Here is a 24,100-nt window from a genome sequence, read left to right as displayed (position 1 = left end):
GTTGTTATTGAGTTTTATTATCTCACTTTGAAGCATCATTACTATCATTTGTTTTTGTTTGTTTTTTGCTCAGGGAATTTTTTCAAGAATCAAAAGTGAATGCAAATCTTCCACATCTTATAAAGTGGAAATAAGGTAAATAATTTCATTTTAATTTAATTTTGAACTACTCTTTGAAACCCAATTCAATCTTTGCTATATGATTGGCAACAAGAAGAAAATACAGCTCCGGATGAAAAAAAAAATGTTGAAGGAAGTTGTAAGAAAGAATCATGAAAGATCTTGATCATCTTCATCCTGTAAACTGAAAAGTACGGTAACTCATTGACAAGGAGATATCTTACCAAGTCCTGATGTCTCCACCAGCAGAGATGTTTCAAACAATGGAAATATAATGATTTGTGATTGCCACGTGAAGTTAATTTGCTGTTTGGATCATGTTTCAGAGTTAAGTCCATACGTGTTGTGTTCATTAAGGAGATTTATTTTGAGGCATGCTCGTTCGCTTTTATTGCAGATGTGAGACCATCGAAGAGTCTCACCATACAGTGCACAAAGTAATGATAAGATGTGCACTTTAGTGGGACTCTTGCACAATCTATATAATATAACATGTATGCAAAATGGGAATATTTTGAAGCCACCCTCACCCTCACCCTGTAGTTTCCGTGCTTTCCACTCATATGTTATTTTTTTTTTTTAATCCTATCTCATTTCCTATCCTTTTTCTTCTTTGTAAACTCACCCTCGTTGTTGATTAATTTTCCTTATATCCTGCTTTCACGTCCTTGCTCGAATGTATTTATTTATTTATTTATTTATTTCCTCCGTTCCTGTAGTATACATAATATTTGTTTGACCTATTTTGAAGCTGTGATTCTCTAGGTCCTGAGTTTTGTCATAAAGCTCTGATGAGACCTGTAATCTGATGATTTTTCAGTTCTTTATGCTTGCACCGAAGGTGTTAATGATGTACACAAGCATTCTCACCATATACTCTTACATTAACACATTTTGTGAGCCAATTTATATGCATGTATCATTTCTGAAAAAAAAATTGACTTTTTAATTTTTTTGTTTGCAAAGTCTAGACTTGTGGAAGAGCTAGAACACAGAACAGATCATGAATCACAGAACATACAGATAATGGTCATGTTTTCCCAGTAATCCCATATATGCAGAAATAAAAGAAGTACAAAATACATCGTCAGTCACCTGTGTTTTTCTGAATTTGTTTTCACAATGACATAAATGTTTAAACTTTTGAAGTAGGCATGGAATTCTTTATGTATTATGTGCATCTTGTATGTCATTTCCATATTATGTCAGTTTTTGTGCAAGTCCTGCCAAATATATTGTTGTAGATTTTCGCCCGTCCGGCGTGCGGGCGACCGCCTTTAGCTCAATTGCGGCTGCGCGCCCACTGAACAAGCAATCAAGTCGCAGCTTTCGGATCAACGCCGTAGATCAACGATCTTTCGGATCAACGATCAACTTTTGTCCGTAGCCTGATGGAGTACTGCGCTCCCCTCTGGGCTGGTGCTCCTGCCTCCCACCTTTCTCGGCTTCACGCTGTTGAAACCAGGGCATTTAAGATCATCGGCATCTCCCGCAATGAAGCTGAGTCTTTGGGCCTCTCACTCAATCACCGCAGGTTGGTCGGTGGTCTTTCTGTCTTCTACCGACTCCTCTCCAGCCTTGCCCCCCCCTGCTCTCTCTGCGATTTGTCCCCACCACATTTCCACAGGGCGCTCAAGGTCTGCCAACAACCCCCTTCTGGTAAAACTACCAAAATCACGAATCACTGCTCATCTTCACTCTTTCATTCCTCTTTTTTCCCGCCTTTGGAATAAACTTCCTCACTCTATTCTTTCCCATTCTTCCCTCCAGGCTTTCAAAACAGCTGTTCTCCACCACCTCTTATCTTCCCCCATCCAAATCCTCGATCTTTTCTACCCCCGATAATCCACCCAAGCCCACTTCCTTCAATTCCCCTGCTTTCCTTCCTGAAAGTCCCTGCAATGTCCATCTTCTCTTCGCCATGTTCCCCGTCCCATCCCCATCCCTCTCCCTTCCACAGTTCACCTAATGTGTCTGTTCCCCACTGTTTTGTCCCTTCCACTCCCGCCAATCTTGTCTCATGCCCCCTTGCTGTGATTTGTGTGTTAGCTCTCATACGAGCCTCGACAAGGTATACAAAAACAAACAAAAAAAAAAAAAAACGCCAAAACCCAGCTACGGGTGTTTTTAACTACACTATAAACCAGTCAACTCTTTTGTCCATGCGCTACAGGGTCGATCACCGAATTGTCGATGTACCTAATTATTCGCGCAGACAGAAATGCCGGGAGTTTATACCTCAACAGAGCCTGCACGAAAACGAGCCGCTTTAAGCAGCTCGTTCCGTTTGCGATTGCCGAGCGGTTTTATATCGACAAGCCCCGTCGGACCAGATGTACGTTTTATCGGCTTATAATCAGCCAGCTAATTATTCCGAACGCAATTATGGCAGGCAATGGAGGAAGGGACGCAACGAGCAGGTGACATTCACAAATGGGGACATTTATTTCCATGCAGGCATGCAAGCAATGCAATGAATGGGGGGGGGGGAGGGGGGGAAATAGGGAAAAAGACACGGGCAAAAACCTACAGCCGATGTCTATTTATTATGTAGATGCACTGAGTCAGTTCTACTTGGTAGACAAGGCGCCACAGACTTTCATGCAAACCCCAAGAAAGAAAGGAAGAACCGGGCTCGTAAGCCTTTGTAATTGCTCAGAGCCGGGATGACCGAAGGGGCTCCGAGAGACCGAGCTGGCTACCTGCCACCCTCTTGGTGACTCGCTGGGCGACCCTCGATGTCTCTGCCCGCACTCCAACCTCCGAACTCTCCAAGCTCTCTTCCCGACTCCACCGCACCAGCGCAGCGCGAACTTGAACGCTCTCTCCCAGCGCTCTTCTCCAACTCGTTCGTTTTTTGTCGACGACTCGGCGTCTCTTCAACCGCTCAACTTGACTCCAGGCTCCAAACTCAACTCGACTCACCAACTCGACTGCCCTCTCGGCGTTTCAGCACGGCCTTTTATCGGGTTCGGGAGGGGGTGGGGGGTGCTTGCTCTTTCACCTTCGACCCTTCACCCCCGGCTGGCTCCGCCCCTTTCGCCGTTCTGATCCGGTCTCGCCGTCAAACACGGCCGTGTTTGGAATCACCTGCTTCACGCGGACGTGTTTGGAATCACCAGCTTCACGCGGTTGTGGTGAAGATGGTGAGGAGATGATGGTTGTAGAGAAGGTGGTGAGGAGATGATGGTGGTTGTGGAGAAGATGGTGAGATGTTTGTGGAGAAGATGGTGAGGAGATGATGGTTGTGGAGAAGGTGGTGAGGGGATGATGGTGGTTGTGGAGAAGATGGTGAGATGAAGGTGGAGAAGATGGTGAGGAGATGATGGTTGTGGAGAAGGTGGTGAGGAGATGTTTGTGGTTTGTGGAGAAGATAGTGAGGAGATGTTTGTTTTAAATAAAAGACAGAAAAGAATAACACTACTTCAAATGTTCACAGCCCGGCACACACATAATTCCCGTTATACATCGGTGGGGAAATCTAATCTGGACACACACTTATTGACATAACTGATCTTCGGGGGAACCTGAATGGTGATCTGTGAATTTCCACAACCGTAACAATATCTTTCATTACTGACACATCTCACACTCTCTCTGAAAGGACCATTTGGCAACCACACCCACCCTCCTATCTAATTTTTTAACAACCCTCTTGAGGAAATTCAGTCATTCAAACTCCTGGATCTCACTATCAGCCCCGATCTTTCTTGGGTAAACCACATTTCAAAACATTGCCTCCAAAGTCAGCTGCCCACTGGACATTCTCCATTGTACAAAGCCCTTCCATAGCACACTTAAACTCCTATCCACCTACAACGCCTTCCTCCACAGCTTGATAGAGCACTGCTTTCCCCTCTGGGTTGGTGCCCCTGTCACACCTTGCTTTGCTTGATGCTGTGGAAGCAAAGGCCTTCAATATAACTGGAATCTCCCGCGATGAAGCTGAATATACGAGCCTGTCACCTTCACATTGCAGAGATGTCGCTGGTCTCTTTGTCTTCCACCGGCTTTTTCTGGTCTTGCATCCATCATTCATTCTGTGCTTTGTTCTCCCAAAATTTCTGCAGGCAACTCCAAAATTTTCTGTAATGGCAACTTCCAAAATCCAGGATCACTGCTCATCTTCACTCATTCGATCTTCTTCCTCTTTTCTTTTTGCCTGTGGAACCAACTTCCACATTCTCTTCAATCTCATTCTTCCCTCCACGTCTTCAATACAGCTGTACACCACCATCTCAGATAATCTCCCGTCCAAAACCAGGATATTTTCTAACTCATTAACCCTCCCCAAGCCACCTCTTTCCAAATGTCCAGTTTTTCCTTCCTGAGAGTTTGCTTCTGCATCCATTTTGTCCACCCCTTGTGTCCTCCCCACCCCTCATTGTTCCCCACATCCCTTATTTGTCCGAGTTTCCCTGTATTTTGTCCCTCATCGCTGCTGTTGGTGTGTTTCTTATTTCTCTTTCTGCTGTTCCTTTTGTTCTGTTATGTGCCGATCCGTTTGATGGTCTAGCTAGCATATAGCTTCTCCACAAGCCTCGACTTTGAAAACAAAAAATAATAAAGTAAATAAGTCCTGGTCCATCAAGTGAATTGATCGCAAATAAGCTGTTGATTGGTTTATTTGGTGCTTTACTGGTAAAGTTTATTGGTTTATTTTCTATATAATGAGTAAGCATGTTTTGTTTTTGGCTTATCAGGGGCATCTTTTTTGCCCTTAGTTTCCTGGAAATTTATAATGAACAGGTACGAGACCTCCTTGCAGGCAGAGTGCAGAAGAGAACATCTGCTCTGCGAGTACGTGAACATCCCAAGAAGGGTCCTTATGTGCAAGGTGAGGGTTTTATTGGTCCAAATGGCAGGGTTGTTGATGAAAGTGTTCCACTGCGTGAAGAGTACATTGAAAGAGGATGTTAAGGCTTGACAGGATGGCATCGGGGTACACACACTCGCTTCTAAGTTGTCTAGCCTGAGATCTAATCCTGACCCAGCTATAAACTGTCATCATGGTGTTTCACAGGCAGTGTGATTCATCATTGTGTGTGCCATCATGCGGATGGACATTAAACTGACATCATGTCTGACAACATTAGTTGGTGGATGTCAAAGATCCCGCGGTGTCCTTAGTGAAGCATAGGCGAGCTATTGCCGGCACACTGGTCAAATTACAAATTGCTGTCATAACCTACAGGAGGCATTGCATCAGTGGCACAGCTGCACCTACGAGCCACTGGTGCATCCCAGCAGCCTTGTGCTGCGTACAAAAGAAGAAGTGGATGTTAATGATCCCATTTATATGACAGACTTTTCACACTCTCTTGAGCATTATGCACTCGAGTTGATGTTTGATTAATATAACCCCTGTTGATGTTTTTCTCTTTTATTACTGCATGTGATATTCAATCCCCAAACCAATTTTGTTCTACTGTACTTTAATCCGAAAGAATATCATGAACTGATTAATGAACAGAGGTGCACTTAAAATGTTGGGGAGAAATTGACATGCTCTTCCAGACTGTGGCTTGAACTTTTTTCCTTTTTTTTTTTTGGCATTGCTTGTGCTCCACAGGCCTGTCCAGGCATGTTGTGCCCACATGCAGTCACATTGCTGAGCTCATTGAACAAGGCATTGCTAACAGGTAGACATGCTCATAACTCCACTTGTGGATACACATTCTACTGCCACGTCTCTGTCCTTGAGGGAGGGTGGGGGGTAAAAATGGCAGGGCATGGAGATGGACATGGGGAGGGGAGAGGTTGAGTTTCTTTTCGATCTTCTCAGCACTCGCCATACTGTGAATAGTAAATAATCTAAGTGTGCTTGTGCTGTGATTACAATTAATATTCTGTGTCAGAAAAAAACAATTCCTTTGATCGGAGCTTTTGATTTAGTCTCACGTAAACAGCACTTCATATTTGGATGACATACATCTGTGAATACATTGTGATAAAGCTGATGCAGTTCAGCTCAGGCATGGCATATCATGTAAGGGCATTATTTTCTCCACATTACCCCAACAGCATGAGAAAGAAAATGTCATGCAGTTGACTCCAGTTAAGTGTAAGTCATAAATAGACTCAGTCCACATCCATTTCAGTTTTCTTGAGATTTTGTTTAAGGGAAGTCGTTTCTTTTCTTTTTCTTTTGACTTTCCGGACACAAAGCAAAACAGAATATGGCTCAAAACACTCTTTCTAAAGTTGACACAAAAATCGCATAAAGCGACATTTTTCCGAAACAGTGCAGCCTCTCCTCACCTTCCGTTAAAACAAAACCAAACAAAATGGAATGTGCAATCATAAATGAAATAACAGGTCACTGTGAGCAATAACCAGTAGTGTCGTAAACTTATGTTCTACCAAGCATCCATATCTGCAAATAGAAGCAAAGTTCCATTTACTTCCTCTTCATTGGCAGCGGGGATTAAATGTAGGTTATTTGGTTAATCACCCACCTCCGAGTCATCGTGATTGGGGGGGGGGGGGGTGGGGGAGGGTGTTTGTATACATTGTCTCGGTTCGTGAAACAGCTAGTACTAGTACCCTGAACAGACCGGGACACAACAGGCCAAAAGGAACAGCAGAAGGGGGGAACCCCAACTGCAGAGCCAAAGGCCAACATTGAGGGAGGCAGACAAAGAATGGGAGTAGGGTAAGAATACTGATTCTGGCTCACTTTTCCCCATGTAAATGAATGGGGGATTTTCAGCGATTTATATTTTTTTTCCTTAAAAATAAACCCCCTTTTTATCCCAAGGTATATTTATTTGTCTCCCCTTTTAACTTGGAGGTTGAACCTCATTGAATTGAACACCTGAGGGTTGAACAGCTCACTCATTGAACCTATAAAGATTTGTTCATTCTCAAATTCCTTCAATAGTTTAATTTTCTTTGCACAATAATCCCCATCTAAAATATTGACAAACAAAACATTTGAATCTTTATATTTTTTAAGATACCCCTTTTGTGCCATTACGAAATGATAAACTTCTCTTAATGCTCTCATCTGACCACCTCCTGAGCCACATATCATTTTGAGATTATAGTAAATTGTTTTTCATTGTTCAATTGATAACCATCAAAGTTTTCAGTCCATTCAAGGATATTCATTTTTCTTTACATCCTCTAACTTACTAGTTTTTAAATTAATTCGCTTATTTGTTTTATTTACCTTTGTTTTAGTTATTTTTCAATAAGACTTATTTGATATTTTTCACATTCATTATGTTTTCCATTTATATACCAAGACTGAGATTTTCTCCACTCTTTAGTTTGATTAATACTTGGTTTAACCATTTATATATTGTGAAAAAACGCGGCGGTAGCCCTTAAAAACCCTAACCCATCTTCCCATCGTTAAAACATAATCTATTTTATACACTCTATCATACAATATCCATATGGAACACAATCTATTCCATTATCTAAAATAAATCTCTTATCATCAAAGGCTCCTAATGCCTTTTTATTTACTTCTTCACTATATATGTTATGTTTATAACTTCTTATTGTATTCATTTTCCTATATTCTTCTTTCTTATTCATCAAACAATTATAATAATTTCTAAAAGTTATTGATTTCTTTATTACATATTTCTTTATTCCCTTTAACCTCTTATCAATCTGTTCACCATACTTATAAGCATATGCCTTTGCTCTCAATCCAATAAACTCACTCATTACTTTTCCACCCAACTCATCCTTAAACTTACCAATAACCTTTTCATTCTTTTTGGAAAATAACTCACTCTTCTTGCTGAAATTACTTGTATCATATACTCCAATATTTTTCTTCATATCTTCATAAACATCATCAGTTTTTATATCTAGGATAAAACTATCAGTATCCATATACAACAATGAAACATTTTCACCATACTCTTTCTTTAAGTCATTATACAAATAATCATACATCAATATCTTTGATAAATCAAGAACTGCTGTTCCAATATAAATTGGTTTATCCATTACAATACTTTCCTTTTTCATATGAATTGCAGAAAAGTTCTCTGAAAAAACCTCTTCTCTCTCAAAACTTGGTTTATTTATCAATCTCGAAGCTTCTTTCCAAGATGTTGCGAATCTAATGTTTTGCCTGTTTCTAACATTTTCCATAGTCTTTCCAAATACAGCATTATTCATTAATTTATAAAAGTCCCCTTCAAATTTTACTTTTGTATTTGCTCTCATATCTGTATTGAATTGAATATACTTTTTCACCCAAGGACTTTGTTTAAATTTTAAAACTCTATGAATTTTAGCTACTCTCAATCCTTCTCTCAAAAACTGTTTTAAGCTTCTCTGATGCAAAACATATCCCTCTTTATCATAGAATGTTGTTAATAACTTTTCTGTTGATTTACCTTTAATATTAAAACTTTTATGATAATCACTTAACCATTCTTTCTTTGGAGTTTCTTTCTCACATGCAAAAGGAAGATCTTTATGCTTATTATGAAGATCACTCGGGTACCTCAAATCAACTTCAAAATAATAACCTTCTTCTTCCTCATTCAATTCCTCTTGAGAAGAAATAACAATATTCATCAAAGCCTTTTCATAATCCTTTTCTTCCACCCACTCTAATTTACCATAAGGTAGAGATTGAGACATTGCCCATCCATACAAATTATTAGCATCAAAATACATCAAATAATTACTATCTTTTTCACTATCATAATTTGGGAGATATTTATTATTTGCTTTCGCATATCTTTTTGAACATACTTGTGATATTCCACCTCTCTTGGACTTCTCAATCATCAAAAGCATATCCACATCACTGATTAAATCTATATCTTGTTTTGTCATTTTCAACATTGCACTCCAAGCTAAACCAGGAGCTGTGAAATAGTGGGCAGGATCTAACCCATAACAATTTTTATTATGACAGAGTGATCTAAAAGCTTCAAACACATCAGCTAACAATAAAACATCTGTTTTTAGATATAAATCGTGATATTCTCTAAGGTTCTTTATCTTAAATATTTTCCATATTTCTTGTGCGTGTTTATATTCCTTATCACTTATCTCTTCTTCATAAAGGTTATTATAGAAACTTTCTTTTGAAGGAAGTTGTGTTTCTTTAAATCTCATAAATGAATCCATATAATCATAAGGATAAATTCCCTTACTTGTAAGAATTTTCTCTTTACTTTGAATTTCATTCCTTGTTTGAATTTCCTCTCTCGTAAGAATTCCTTCTTTAATCAGAATTTCATCTTTAATCTGAATTTCCTCTTTAGTGAGAATTTCCTCTTTTGGAAAGAATGAATTAAGATTTGGAAAAGAGTCCGTGGAGCTTAGATTTGATGCGAGGTAGGCTAGTGGTGTTCCCATAAACTTGTAAGAATCTAAAAACCTAATACGAGTTATAGGTTTTGTGAATATCATTTTTGAAAATGAAATATACTTTTGACTTGTGTTTGTTATAGCAGAAATATTCCCTGGTGTTTTTGAAAGTTCATTTATAAATAGATGTGTATCATAGTTGGCGCTGTTGTGAAGAAAGACTGGAATAAAAGAAGGTAATTTATAATTAAGATTACAACAGGAATGAGCGGGACCTCTATATTTACCAGTAAGATGACAATGGTCTCTAACTTTAAACTCCTTAATTTCCCCCTCACAAATATGACAGATATTGTTCATTCTAAATTCTAATTTTTCTTCTTTGGTTAATTTCATCGGTTCATTTGTTTCTTTCATTAATTTAGTGAGTCTTATACAATCCTTTTCTAATCGTTTTACAAACTCTTGTGAAGCATTTTTTCCACGATAATGTTCAAGTTTGTTATACTTTTCTCCAACAGATGATTTGATATAATAACAGAAACCACAAGGAATATGTTTTTGATATTTATTTGTATATGGTTCTTTTGGATTAGGAGAAGCAGTATTTATCTTTTTAAGGATACATTCAAAATCAGCGTATATCACAAATGGGTGCATGATAGATTTATTATAATCTTCAAAATAAATCTTTTCACCAGGTTTAGGCATTGTAATTACAGCTGATTTATGATTACTACAATATTTTGAATGTTGTTCTAATCGTTCTTTTGTATGAAATGAATTAAGACATCGCTTACAAGGATATATTTTGTTTGCTGTTCTGAATACCTGAGAAGAGATTAATCTTGATAAATTATTGATGTATGTGTAATGTGAATTCTTTCCAACACTAAAATATAAAAGGTCAATGTGTGTTTCTTCATTTTTATAGTTGTTTGAAATTTTTAATATTTGAATTTTGTTTGTATCCGTTAATCCATATACATTAATAGAAAGATTATTCTTTTTCTCAAATTTAGGAATATCTGTTAATGGCATTGGGAATTTAAAATCTTTAATGTCCAAGGTATTCTCATATTTCATATATTGTTTTACTCTTTCTGAATTACATTTTGGTGGATGTAAGTGAGCAAGAACAGACCAGAGAAAACATTTATTATCATTGTTCTTAATATTAACAACTGCCTTCTTTAGTTTTATTTCTTTTGGTAATTCAATATAAGAAGAAGCTTTAAGAGGGTTTGATTTTAGAATGTGTATATCTAAAAAGATGATTTTTTTAATATTGAATCCACTTCCTACCACTGTATTATCAACATCCTCCTCTTGTCTTGATAGTTCTTCATAAACCCCACTATTCAAAAAATCTTGAAATGATGTTATAAAATGAAGATCTGTTCTCATATAAGGAGTTTGTTCTTCATCTTGTCTTTTCATATTCATTTTCACTCCCATATAAAACTTTAAAGTTTTTATTTCTTTTAATGTCTTTTTAATAAATTTTTCAACATCGGGTTTCACTATTTCAATTGATTCAGCTATTGATGATGGACCGGGTTCTCCAAATTGAAAAATCCTTATTTTTATATGCCCTTTAAATGCCTCATCAGTGTTTTTAATATAATAGTCTCCCTTTACTTTAAACTCATTTTTCTTGTGTTTTTGTGATTGAAGATGTTGATTATAACTACTCTTCAAAACATCCTTTGAACAGATATCACAATGTTTTCTTTCCAACTCAAGAGGAGATATTTGATGAAATAGATTAAATGTGTGTTTGTTGGTTCGGAGGTGTTTTCTATAATGTTTATATTCGTGATTACAAACATCGCAGTACGTTGTATTCACCATATTTATAGAATAAAACTTTGCTTAAACTAAAATTTTCTTGATGAAAATTTCGTTTAATTTATAGGTGAATCTGTGCTTAAAAACATTTTATCCTCCAACTTTTTCACTTAATAAATACAATGTTTCAAGACACAAGACAAGTTTCAATCAATCTCTTCATCTGTTAAAGATACTGAGAAATATGTCAAGGATGTAAAATTGAACAAAGATAAATATAACAACTATTGGATAAAAACTATTATGGTAAATAATATGAGTTCTTCAATTTCCTTCAGTGGAAGGGCTTTTAGTATACCTGGTAGAACATCAATTAAAGTATCTCTAACAAAAGTTTCTCCTCTCCTTCTAGTAATATATTCAAAACTAGAAAAAGCAATGAAACAAGAAAAAGTATCAAAGAACAAAAACCTTATGGATGAAGCTTTAGAAAGAAAAGATAAGACCATCTGTAATATGCAAGGAGAAATTTGTATTTTTTTCAACAACCCTAAAGATGTAAATCTTGATGAAATAAAGGATGTTAATATATCAGGTGAAATGACATTTCGTTCAATAGTAGTTAACGATAATTTTAAAATTACCTTTAATATAAAAAATGTTGTCGTTGAATCTGATAATGAAAAAAAGTATATCGATATCGATGGTAATATACAACTGAAAGTATAGATGAATTTCAGTTTAAGTAAAGTTTTACTTTATAAATATGCTAGACTTTCCTGATTCTCCATATGACAAATTTGAGAATTGTCCTGCGTGTGAAAGACAGGGATTAAACACAGAGTCAAAAGCCTATAAACAATGTATATTCTGTGATTATCTTCTAATTAATGATAATAAAAAATATAAAAAGGAAAATAATTCTTTTAGATTTACACCAAAAATGAATTACTTTACAAGATTGATTAGAGAAATGAATGTAAAGTATGAGGATGATAACACCATTCCTTACAAGGGAAGAAACTGAACGTATAAGAGAAATGTTCAAAGGATTGTTGTTGTATATTATTCATGGATGTAATTTTCAGGGAAATATCAACACAAGATATTGTATAAATAAAATAATGGATTATCTTGAAATTAAACCTGAACTTAGGATAAAATATAGAGTTTCTAAAAAAGCCAATAATAAATTAAATAACCTGTTTTTCAAATATATAAATGAATGATTTTTACCTATTTGGGAAAATAAGATAAAATTTAACAACCATAAAAATCTCCCAAATTCATTAAGATGTCTCATAGTTGGTTCAAGTGGATGTGGAAAAACCTGCTTACTTTTAAAAATGCTCCTCACTCCCAACTTTTTAGATTATGATAATTTAATAATTTTCACAAAGTCGAGTTTTCAACCAGAGTATCAACTACTCTCACAAGGTTTTAATGCTGGTCTTCAAAAAGAAGATATAATAGGTTTATTTAAACGTCAAAAAAAACCTAAATGATTATAACATTGAAGATATAATTCAACTATTTTGTGATACACAGAGATGTAAAAAGAAATCAAATCTTATAACTTGTATTCTTAGTGATAATACGGATGATATACCGTCTCCCCAAGATTTGGATAAATCAAAAAAGAACCTCGTTATCTTTGATGATTGTGTTAATGAGAGAAACCAAACGGTAATGGACAGCTACTACACAGGAGGGAGACATTCTTCTTGTAATTGTATTTATCTTAGTCAATCGTACTTTCAACTTCCTCGTCGTTCCATCAGAAACAATGCTAATACTTTTATTTTATTCAAGTTAAATTCAATAGATATCAATAATTTTTGGAGAGATAATTGTTCTACATTATGTAGTAAAAAGAAATTTGAGGATTATATGAAGCACACGACTGAAAAATATAAATATATTGTTGTGAAACAAGATGAGATATTAAGGGATATATTTTTTGTTTTATAAACAATTACATATATAAATGACAACTATTATTATAAATCTTGTGGGTAAATCTGCTTCTGGAAAAAACTTTCATAAATCAAGGTTCTTGTGTAGTACAAATGAGAATATTGTAAATTTACTTAAAAAACACCCCGTGATACGCATTGTATCAACAACAACTAGAGCAATAAGACCTGGAGAAGTAAAAGGTGAAGATTATCACTATATTTCAGTGGAGGAACATATGCGATTGAGGAATGAAGGACAAATATTTGAGGAGGTTTCTCTTGGTACAACAAAATATTCACATTGTAAGAGTGAGTTAAAGAAACTAAAATCTGGTGGTGTTGGGATATTAGAAACTAATCCAGAAGGAACGAGACAAATTATTAAATATCTGAGCGGAGTGAAGATTTTATCATTCGGTTTTGATGTTGATGAAGAAACTCAACACAAACGTATGAAAAGCAGAGATGCAAGGATTAGTGAAGAAGAAATTACAACTCGCATTAATGTTAATAAAGAATTTGATGAAATATTTAAAGAAAAGGATTTATTTGAACACATCTACTTGAATGATGAAGAAAAGGAAAATTTCCCTGTTGATCTTTACAATTCATTAAATGATATTTTACAATAAATAAATGGATACAAAAGAAAGAGCAAGAAGATTTAAGGAACATCAAGAGTTGGTTTCAAAAGTTGTAAAACAACAGGAAGACATAAAGAAGAAACGCAGACAGAAACTAACGGGCGAAGAAGCATTTGAAAAAAAACAAGAGAAATTTTTAAACCACTTTTAAAAACTTCCCAAGAAAAAAATGAAAGATGTTTCCACAGTTCCCACAGTAGAATATACTCCTAGAAAGCTTCAAATGTTAAAAGATTTCAGTCAAATGACGGAGGAAGAATTAGAGCATTTAGGAGAATTAGAATATGATGATGAAGGTTTATTTCAACAACTGGAAGAGATTAATCAGCCTCCTGATTATATTGTGAATGCTGTTCAAAACAATGAATATTCAGCGGATTCAAAAACCAAAGCAGGACTCATTCCAACAGAACAACCAGCAATATTTCATCTTGTTAAAGAAAAGGTATTGATATTTAATGATGAATTAAGGTTCTTAAAGTTCTGCTCAACCCCTGTTAAACTAACTCCGAGATTAATGTTTCTTCTCACAAAAGATGGAAGACAAGGTTCAACTGTGAGGGATGAATCAAAGTATATTGATAAACCATTGGATATGGAAAATAATGATGATAGAGTATATATTGATTTGCTGAACACTCTAAATTATAAGGTTATTCTTTCTGGTAAAAGTAGGAAGAATGAGAAGGAGAAACACATTATTCAGGCTTTAAGTATCCTTGGTTCAGGTATTAGTTTTCTTCCAAATGACACATCGCAATTAGTTAATAGACTGTTATTGTTGTTCGGCAGTAAGAAGGCTGGAAATAACAATTGTTTTAATGAAGCATCAGCCATTTTAGACCAGTTGATGAACATGAAAATAATTAATAAATCTCAATATAAAGACATTTTAACTCATATTAAATAAGATGAGAAGCACAATCCTGAGTTTTAATTTCACAACAAGCGACCACACATCTTCATTCCCATACCCACTACAACTTGACACAACAAAAGAATATGAGGCATCTTTATTGTCCATGGAGACTTATAATACCTTATTTAATATAACCGAGAAAAATGACAAGTTTAGTTATAATCCGGGAAGTGGATACAAAACGATAACAGTCTCACCCGGAGCATACGAGATTTCTCAAATATCTTCCGAAATTGCTCGTCTTATGAAAGAACAGGGTGATGAACCAAAAAATATTGTTATAAACATTCAAAAACATACTTCAAAATCAACGATTAAAGTTAAAAATAACTACAAGGTTGATTTCACAATTGATAATTCATTTAGAGAGTTATTAGGTTTCTCCTCAAAAAAGATTGAAACTAATGGGACGTTTTACAGTGATAATGTCATTCAAATATCCTCAGGAATAAATTCGGTGTTAATTCACTGTGATTTGATTGATGGTGCTTATAATGATGGATTAAAAACAAATACAATATTTTCATTCAGCGCATACTCAACCCCAATTGGTTATAAATTCAATATGGAGCCTAAAAATTTGGTTTATCTACCTGTGTCAGGAAAAACCATACACAGAGTAAATTTTAGGATAACCGACCAAGATAATCGTGTGATCTCTTTTAATGGAGAAGTTATATCCATCAGAATTCACCTACGTGAAGTTTTTCAATAAATAAATACGATGGTTATTGTGAGGAAGCACGAGTTGGGAAAATATAAAATAATTACAGGGGATGGGATGTTCCTTTCCCCGTACTACAAGGGTGAAGGTATGTATCTTGGTAGAGGATACTATAAACCTAAGAGACAAAGGGGTGTTGGACATCAATTTAGAGGAGATGGGATAATTGATACTCTCATGGGTATTGGTTCAACTATTCTTAAACATAAAGACCTAATTGGTTCAACTGCTTCTGCTGTGGGAAATGTAGCAGGTGCTGTAAAGAGTATAAAAGATGCTCAGAAAGAATCTCATAAATTACAAGCAATAAAAGAAATTAAGAAAGGTAAAACTCAGTTGTCCCCCAAGAACGACAGAAAATAATTCAAATACTTGGATCAGGGTTTCAAAAGTTTTAACATCTTTTTTCCTAAATAAATACAAGTATGGAAGCAATTGATAGTATCTATGATTTGGATGATACTATTATTATCTCAAACTCCACTAAAAAGAAGATTACTTCAAGGTAAATGCAATAACTGGAACAGACTGGAATACAAATGGTACAAAAGTTTTGAAATAAATAATCAACAAACCTATTTGAATCTCTCCGAAAGTTTCTTGTTGTGTAAATTTAAATTCACTAAGGCTGGGAATAACACAAACGCTACACTTGTAAATGATTTCTTCTGGAAAATGTTTGATAGTGTGCGATTGTATATTGGAACACAAGAAGTTGAAGCGGTTGATTATGTCTCTGCTGTATCTGAAATGATGAAATTTACACTCTATACATTCAGTGATAGAATGGGAAAGGGGTCTGTCGAAGGTTTTATTCCTGATATGTCAACGGGAACAAACACAGACCCTGGATATATTCAAAGGAAAGGAATGTATAATGATGATACAAAAGCAGAAAATAGTTTTACTGTGGCAGTTCCTCTTAAAGGTATATTTGGATTTTGTGATTATGATAAAGTTCTGTATGGTCTTAAAATTAGATTTCAACTACAAAGGAATGATAATGAAAATAGATTGCTTTTTGGTGTTGGTAATGCTTTTGGTGATCAGAATAAATTTGTAATTGAGGAGATGAGTTGGTATATCAGTGAATATACTCCTAATCTTAAAACAGAAGAGATGTTGAATCGAAGACTTAACTCAAAAAAACCACTTAGTGTATCATACCTCAAAAGAAGATGTCAACACGTTAAACTCAATCAAACTACTTACACGTGGAATTTGGGTGTTCTGGAAGGAAAGCCACGATATCTGTGGATGATTTTTAAAAAGCCAGATGGTGATACTGCGACTGATAAGAATAATGCATTGAGTGATAATGCTAAGGTGAAACAACTTCGCGTTTCTCTAGATGGAACATTTTATCCACGAGATAGATTGGAAATTAATTGGGAAAAAAATGATTTTGCTGAAGCATACAAGTCTTACCAAAAGGTGTGTGAAAGTAATGGAAATAAAGAACCTATTTTGGATATGACAGCATTTAAAAGTTTGTATACAATCTATACGTTTGACCTGAGCGCTCAAAAAGAAACTATAAAGTCTAATCGAGTGGATACTTCCCTATACATTGAAAGAGGAGAGAGTGAAGAAGTTGATACATATTGTTTGCTTTTGGAAGAAACAGAATTGCAGATTAATACAGATAATGGTGTGATGATTAGTCTCACATAATTTTTGTTAAATAAATGAGTGGCAAAGTACCAACTGGGGTATATGTTAATCAAATCAATCTTCATAAACTATCATCTTGTGTTCAAAATCAAAAGCCTTGTACGATTAACGTTAATACAATTCAGAGAAAAGGAGCAGTAAGAATTGATGTTTTGCTCACAAGAGAACAGGTTAAAATCTTGAATGACACTGGCTCACTTAAAATTAAAATGACAAAACCAATGTTGAAAAAATATTCAATAAGAGAGACGAGTGGAGGATTTCTCCCATTTCTAATTCCTTTATTTGCTGGTTTAAGTGCGGTTGGAGCATTGACGGGTGGTATTTCAACAGCGGTCAAAACTGCCAACGAAAGGAAGGCTCAACTCCAGGCTCAAAAGAATTGGAAAGACATAACAAAGAGTTGGAGAAACAAATTAGTGGAAGTGGTGTAATTGTAGATTTTGCTGAAAAACTTGAAGGTCTGCCTGATAAAGCGAGATTGTTAGTTGGAGATATGCTTTCTTCTATAGCACAAGCAGGTGTAAAATTAACGAAAAGAGGTAATGGATTATATCTTTCTAATAAATAAATGAGCATTGATGAGTGGTTGAAAGAATTTGGAAAGAATACAACATCAAATTTACAACTTGCCAAATATTGTAAGAAATTAAAAATTCATAATGTGGTTATTTGTATGAGAGATGAATTAACAAATGTGTCGAAACATACAAAGAATATTATTATGAACTTAGAAGATAATGATGGGAACGGTTCTCATTGGGTTTGTATTTTTAATAGTCAAGACAAATATTATTTTGATAGTTTTGGTCTTCCACCACCTGTTGAAGTCATAAAATTCTTACAGAATGGTGTTTATCAAACATTTCAAGTCCAAGAATTAAATTCCAAGTGTTGTGGTCAATTATGTCTATATGTGTTATTTCAACTCAACAAAAATAAAATTTTTTATGATATTATTTTTAATCTAATATAAATGACTTATGTTGGTAAAGATGGTTCTATCTTTGGTGTATCTCAAGAACTGGATATTGATTTATCAAATTATTACACAAAGGCACAGGCTGAACGACATAAATATAATATAAACAAAAATATTAACATGAAAAATGCTTATAAATTAAAAAATTATCCAAGCGCGAATGACTTGGTGAGATTAAGCGATTTATCACAATATATATACTTAAATAAAACGGCTGTGTATTCTAAAGATACAGAAGTGTTGATATTATCTCCAGGTCATACAGAATTCACAGTTCGAATTAAAATAAATTTTTATAAAGAAGGGCGTATCGTTTGTATGAGAATAGAACAATGGGGGTATGATATGAATGATTTAGGGTATAATTGGTCATTTAAAATTAACCTCGAAGACCTGGAACAATTAAATCAGTCTCGTAAGGAAGAATATTATCCACTTGGTATCGAGAATGAGTTTTGTGGAGCCACGATTAGTAAACAACAAATAAAAGAATTTAATAAGGGTAAATATAATAATGGTTTTGCCCTTGTTTATCTCATGAAAACAGAAAAAACAGGATTATATATAATAAGTAAGGAAATACAAAATGATTTAACTATGGGAAGATGGGGAGGTGTTTCGTGCCATAATATTATTCTAACATATATTTCTAATACATAAATGACAGCAAGAAGGCTTCAAGAAAATTATCATTTCTGTGTTCAAGCATACCTTCAAGAAAAGGGTATTCGGTATTTTAATAAATATGTTCTACAACATAAGAATGAGGTATTTTCAATAAAAGATTGGCATTATGCTGATGTTGATAAACCAACAACTTTAGATTTAATTAGAATGTTAAATAATGAAAAAATTATAAGGTTAAGAAAAGGTAAGGCTCTTTTAGAAATTCAAAAGAAATTTTATTGGTATCCTGTTGTAAAAAAAATTATTTTGGATACAGGAATAACAAGAAATCCTGATGAATATATGTATAATATTCTATGGGGTGTAAACGATTCAAGTATAGTAAGGGATGAGGAAGGAGTTGAAGAAGAGAGGGAAGAGGAGGAAAAGGAGGAGGAGGAGAGAGAGAAGGAGGAAAGAGAGAAGAGAGAGAGGGAGGAAAGAGAGAGAATGAATAAATATCAAAATATGGAAACCAGTGAGATTCAAAAAAGAATAGAGGTATTAAAGAAATTAACTTATCTCACCAGGGAGGAATACAAAGAATTAAAAAGTCTATTTACAATACTTTCAACAAGACTATCGACATCGAAGACATGTATTTTAATTCAAGTTTTTTCTTAAATAAATGGAGGAGAGAGTGAAGGCATTTCTAAGGATTCTTTATGTTTTAAAAATTAAGATTCAAATGTGCATGTTGGAAACTAAAAGGTTTTGCACTCTGCAGAAATTTTTCTCATAAATAAATGAGTTATTGTCTCAAATGTAAAAAGAAAACTAATACTAAAAATATTTCATATATTAAAAGTAAAAATAACAGGGTTATACAAAAAGGTATATGTTCGGTGTGTGGTTCAAAAAAAAAATCAATTTATCTCCAAACACAAACTCGGAGGAGATATACAAAAGTTTTTATCAGGAAGTAAATTTACAACTACTGGAATACCAGGGGAATTACATCTTCCAGGGTATTCTTTCTGTGGTCCAGGCACAAACTTGGATAAAAGATTAGATGAGGCAGACAATCCTAAATCCTGTGGTAAACCAATCAATAGAGTTGATGAAGTGTGCATGAGACACGATATTGATTATGGGAATACCACAACGTTGGAAGAAAAGCATGAAGCCGATAGAGAAATGTTATATAATTTGTCTCTGATACAAAATCCAACCTTGAGAGAAAAAGTTGATAGGTTCATCGTGAAGAAGATGATTAGTGCTAAATTGAAACTTGGACTTGGAAATTCAAAAAACTTATAGGCTCTAATGATGCCATTAAGACTGAAGAGCAATTAGCTGATGAATTACATAAACCAATATTCACAAAGTTTCAGAGAAGGAAAGTTTATTCCAAGGAAGTTGATTATATCTGGTCTGCTGATTTGATTGAACTCAATAATGATAAGGGGTACAAGTATGCTTTAACCGTTATTGATTTGAGGAGTAGATATGCGTGGGTTGTCCCTTTAAAAAACAAAACAGGTAATACTCTTGTGTTAGCTTTTCAACAGATATTTAATAAAAGTAAGAGAAAACCTAAGAAATTGTGGACTGATGAGGGTAGAGAGTTTTATAACAAGACATTTATGAATTTTTTAAAAAATAACAGTATTACATTATACAGTACCTTTAATGAAGGGAAGGCAGTTGTTGTTGAACGTTTTAATCGTACCTTAAAAGAGAGACTATATAAAAAATTCACACAACTCGGTTCACAACAATGGTCATCTTTTATTCAGGATATTGTGGATAAGTATAATGACACGATTCACACGTCAACGAATATGAAGCCATCAGAAACATTTACAAAATTAAAATATGAAAAAGAGATTAATGTCAGAAAACCTAAGTTCAAAGTTGGTGATATCGTAAGAATATATAGGTGGAAATCTCATTTTGAAAAGGGTTTTACTGAACGATGGACGAAAGAACTTTTTTAAAATTGTTGATGTAATAGATACAGTTCCTTGGACTTATAAAATATATGATTTGGAAGGGGAAGAGATTTTAGGTTCATTTTATTCACAGGAATTACAAAAGACAAAACTAAGCATATAATACACCTTTGTGGACACTAGAGGGACAAGTATATAATGTGTGTCAAGGGGGACGTTCTTAGATCTGTGAACCCCAAACACAGAATCCTCAACTGAATAGTCAAGGCTTAACTTTTGTTTGTGTGTGTGTGTGCAATGGGAGCAATAGGTTGGCGCTTCACTCCCTCCTACTATACACCGTTGTGGACACTCGAGGGCCAAGTCCGAGGTGTATAACAGTATATAATGTGTGTCAAGGGGGACGTTCTTAGATCTGTGAACCCCAAACACAGAATCCTCAACTGAATAGTCAAGGCTTAACTTTTGTTTGTTGATGTGTATGTGTGTGTGTGTCCCAACCCTCACATTCAAAATCTCAACCCCAACTCAATCCTCGCCCAACACAATGTCTTTTTCAAAATGAGATTTCCACCTATATATATATATATATTTTTACGTTTTTTTTTTCTTCTTCCAATTCTGTCTTTTAAGGCTTTCAGGTTTGATGACGTAGAAAGGGGGAGTAAGCCTGCACTTTCTTCCCAGAACTTTCTTGATCTTGCTCCCATCAAGCACCATCCGACAAAGAACTACATCGATAGGTTTAGATCCCAAAGAGTGATAGCAACTCCAAAAGTCTCCAAAATATAAATAAATAAAATAATAATAATAATAAATAAATAAATAAATAAATAAAAGCCCCCAAAAAAGTTTCAAGTGTCCAACATAAACCCAACTTTCCAAGTCTTCAAGGTATAACCACATTCCCGTTGAGTTTCCAAGATATGTATCACATTGTGAGTTATCAATCCAGAACCCACATTTCAAGTATTCAAAGTAAAACCAACTTACAAAGTCTCTTAAGGATAACTCATTTACTGATTTTTCAAAATTTGTGAGTCTCCAAGGTAGGCCCCATATTTAGAACCATCTTGGCAGAACCCTTTTCCTGAGTCTCCAAGGTAGTTATTTAAACCATCAAGGCAGAACTCATTTACTGATTTTTTCAAAATTTGTGAGTCTCCAAGGTAGGCCCCATATTTAGAACCATCTTGGCAGAACCCTTTTCCTGAGTCTCCAAGGTAGTTATTTAAACCATCAAGGCAGAACTCATTTACTGATTTTTCAAAATTTGTGAGTCTCCAAGGTAGGCCCCATATTTAGAACCATCTTGGCAGAACCCTTTTCCTGAGTCTCCAAGGTAGTTATTTAAACCATCAAGGCAGAACTCATTTACTGATTTTTCAAAATTTGTGAGTCTCCAAGGTAGGCCCCATATTTAGAACCATCTTGGCAGAACCCTTTTCCTGAGTCTCCAAGGTAGTTATTTAAACCATCAAGGCAGAACTCATTTACTGATTTTTTTCAAAATTTGTGAGTCTCCAAGGTAAAACTTGTATTCTGGCTCATCAAGGTATAACTTGTTCAGTGGGTATTGTCTTGATAACTCACAATGAGTACTATTGCTGTAAAACTCTTTTTCAGGATTTTGCTGGTCTCCAAGGTATAACTCTTTGGTTGGGTCATCAAGGCAGAACTCGTTCTGTGGGTCTTGGTCGCTCATAAGGTCTTCAACCAAGCCAACAATTTCGCCCCAAGTTGTAGCAAAAGCAGTATTTTCATTTCGTATTTCAGACACAATTTCCTGTGAGAGAAAATAATAATGTATTAATTAAGTTATTTAATTATTAAATGAGTATGCTTCAATCAAAGTTTGAAAATAGGAAAATAAAAAATCTTACCTCAATAGATAAGAGGTTTGAATCCAGTTCATCAACTTGAAGGTTTAGTTCCATAGAAGACAGAGAGTTCCAAGGAACACCAAAGTCATCCCACTCAAGGTCTTCAACCAAGCCAACAATTTCCCCCCAAGTTGTAGCAAAAGCAGTATTTTCAGATACAATTTCCTGTGAGAGAAAATAATAATGTATTAATTAAGTTATTTAATTATTAAATGAGTATGCTTCAATCAAAGTTTGAAAATAGGAAAATAAAAAATCTTACCTCAATAGATAAGAGGTTTGAATCCAGTTCATCAACTTGAAGGTTTAGTTCCATAGAAGACAGAGAGTTTGAGACAAGCACACAGAACACCATTGCCAGCAAGAACAAATGTTTAAAATGGAGCCTGGGTTTGAAGCTTTTATAGAGAAAGACTGGTGGGTGTGGTTTCCTTTGGAAATTCCCTGGGCAAGCCTAGGCAAGCCTTCATTGGGAAATTTTTCAAAACCATAACATCCTGTAATTTTCTAGTGATTTCTTTGTGAGTCAGAGATGAACTGGAAATGATGTAAGAGTGGGCGGGGCTTAGCAAAAGTAGGCGGAGCTTAGGAAAAGTGGGCGTGGCTTAGAAAAAATACCTTACGAAAAGTGGGCGGAGCTTAGCAAAAGTGGGCGGGGCTTAGGAAAAGTGGGCGGGGCTTAGAAAAAATACCTTATGAAAAGTGGGCGGAGCTTAGCAAAAGTGGGCGGAGCTTAGGAAAAGTGGGCGTGGCTTAGAAAAAATACCTTATGAAAAGTGGGCGGAGCTTAGCAAAAGTGGGCGGAGCTTAGGAAAAGTGGGCGTGGCTTAGAAAAATTACCTTATGAAAAGTGGGCGGGGCTTAACAAAAGTGGGCGGGGCTTAAAGAAAAGTGGGCGGGGCTTAACAAAAAATAACCTGTGGCTCAGGAGGTGGTCAAACAAGAGCATTAAGAGAAGTTTATCATTTCGTAATGGCACAAAAGGGGTATCTTAAAAAATATAAAGATTCAAATGTTTTGTTTGTCAATATTTTAGATGGGGATTATTGTGCAAAGAAAATTAAACTATTGAAGGAATTTGAGAATGAACAAATCTTTATAGGTTCAATGAGTGAGCTGTTCAATTCAATGAGGTTCAACCTCCAAGTTAAAAGGGGAGACAAATAAATATACCTTGGGATAAAAAGGGGATTTATTTTTAGGGAAAAAAAATATAAATCGCTGAAAATCCCCCATTCATTTACATGGGGAAAAGTGAGCCAGAATCAGTATTCTTACCCTACTAATGGGTGTGGGGAGGAATGGGAGACAAAAGAGCATGAATGGGGTGGACAAGATGGATGCAGAAGGGAATTCTCAGGAGGGACAATTGGAAATTTGGAAGGACGAGGGATTGGCGTGGGAGGTGGGTTTACAAGGGTAGACCATAACATTGTTTTGGATTGGGGATGGTCTGAGATGGTGGTGAACATGTGTCTTGAAGAACTGGAGGGAAGAATTACATTGAAGAAGATCTGGAAGTTGGTTCTCCCATCAACTGCACTGCAAGT

The 24,100-nt window shown here is 35.3% G+C and overlaps 1 protein-coding gene and 1 long non-coding RNA gene across 7 annotated transcripts in view; one reads left to right on the top strand and one right to left on the bottom strand.

Annotated features, from left to right (window-relative positions):
- The window catches only part of LOC147020267 (uncharacterized), a 162,424-nt gene that overhangs the window by 48,268 nt on the left and 90,056 nt on the right, over positions 1-24,100 (top strand). For all 6 annotated transcript variants that reach the window (XM_085895514.1, XM_085895513.1, XM_085895512.1 and 3 more), the window contains exons 6-8: positions 74-135; positions 4,845-4,957; positions 5,693-5,762. In XM_085895514.1, coding sequence (XP_085751640.1) covers positions 74-135; positions 4,845-4,957; positions 5,693-5,762 — 245 coding nt within the window. The remainder of the gene's footprint in view (positions 1-73; positions 136-4,844; positions 4,958-5,692; positions 5,763-24,100) is intronic.
- Positions 22,084-23,799, bottom strand: LOC147020268 (uncharacterized). The gene is made up of 3 exons (XR_015062075.1): positions 22,813-23,799; positions 22,551-22,715; positions 22,084-22,453 (listed from the first exon to the last, which is right to left on the bottom strand). It is a non-coding gene; the product is annotated as an uncharacterized LOC147020268 (long non-coding RNA).

Source organism: Eptatretus burgeri, chromosome 9 (assembly GCF_056783735.1).
Source record: "Eptatretus burgeri isolate ZD-2024b chromosome 9, Ebu_testis_v1, whole genome shotgun sequence".
Taxonomy (NCBI): Eukaryota; Metazoa; Chordata; class Myxini; order Myxiniformes; family Myxinidae; genus Eptatretus; species Eptatretus burgeri.
The sequence above is the reverse complement of the archived record's forward strand: the minus strand, read 5'-3'. Positions and strand labels throughout refer to the sequence as shown.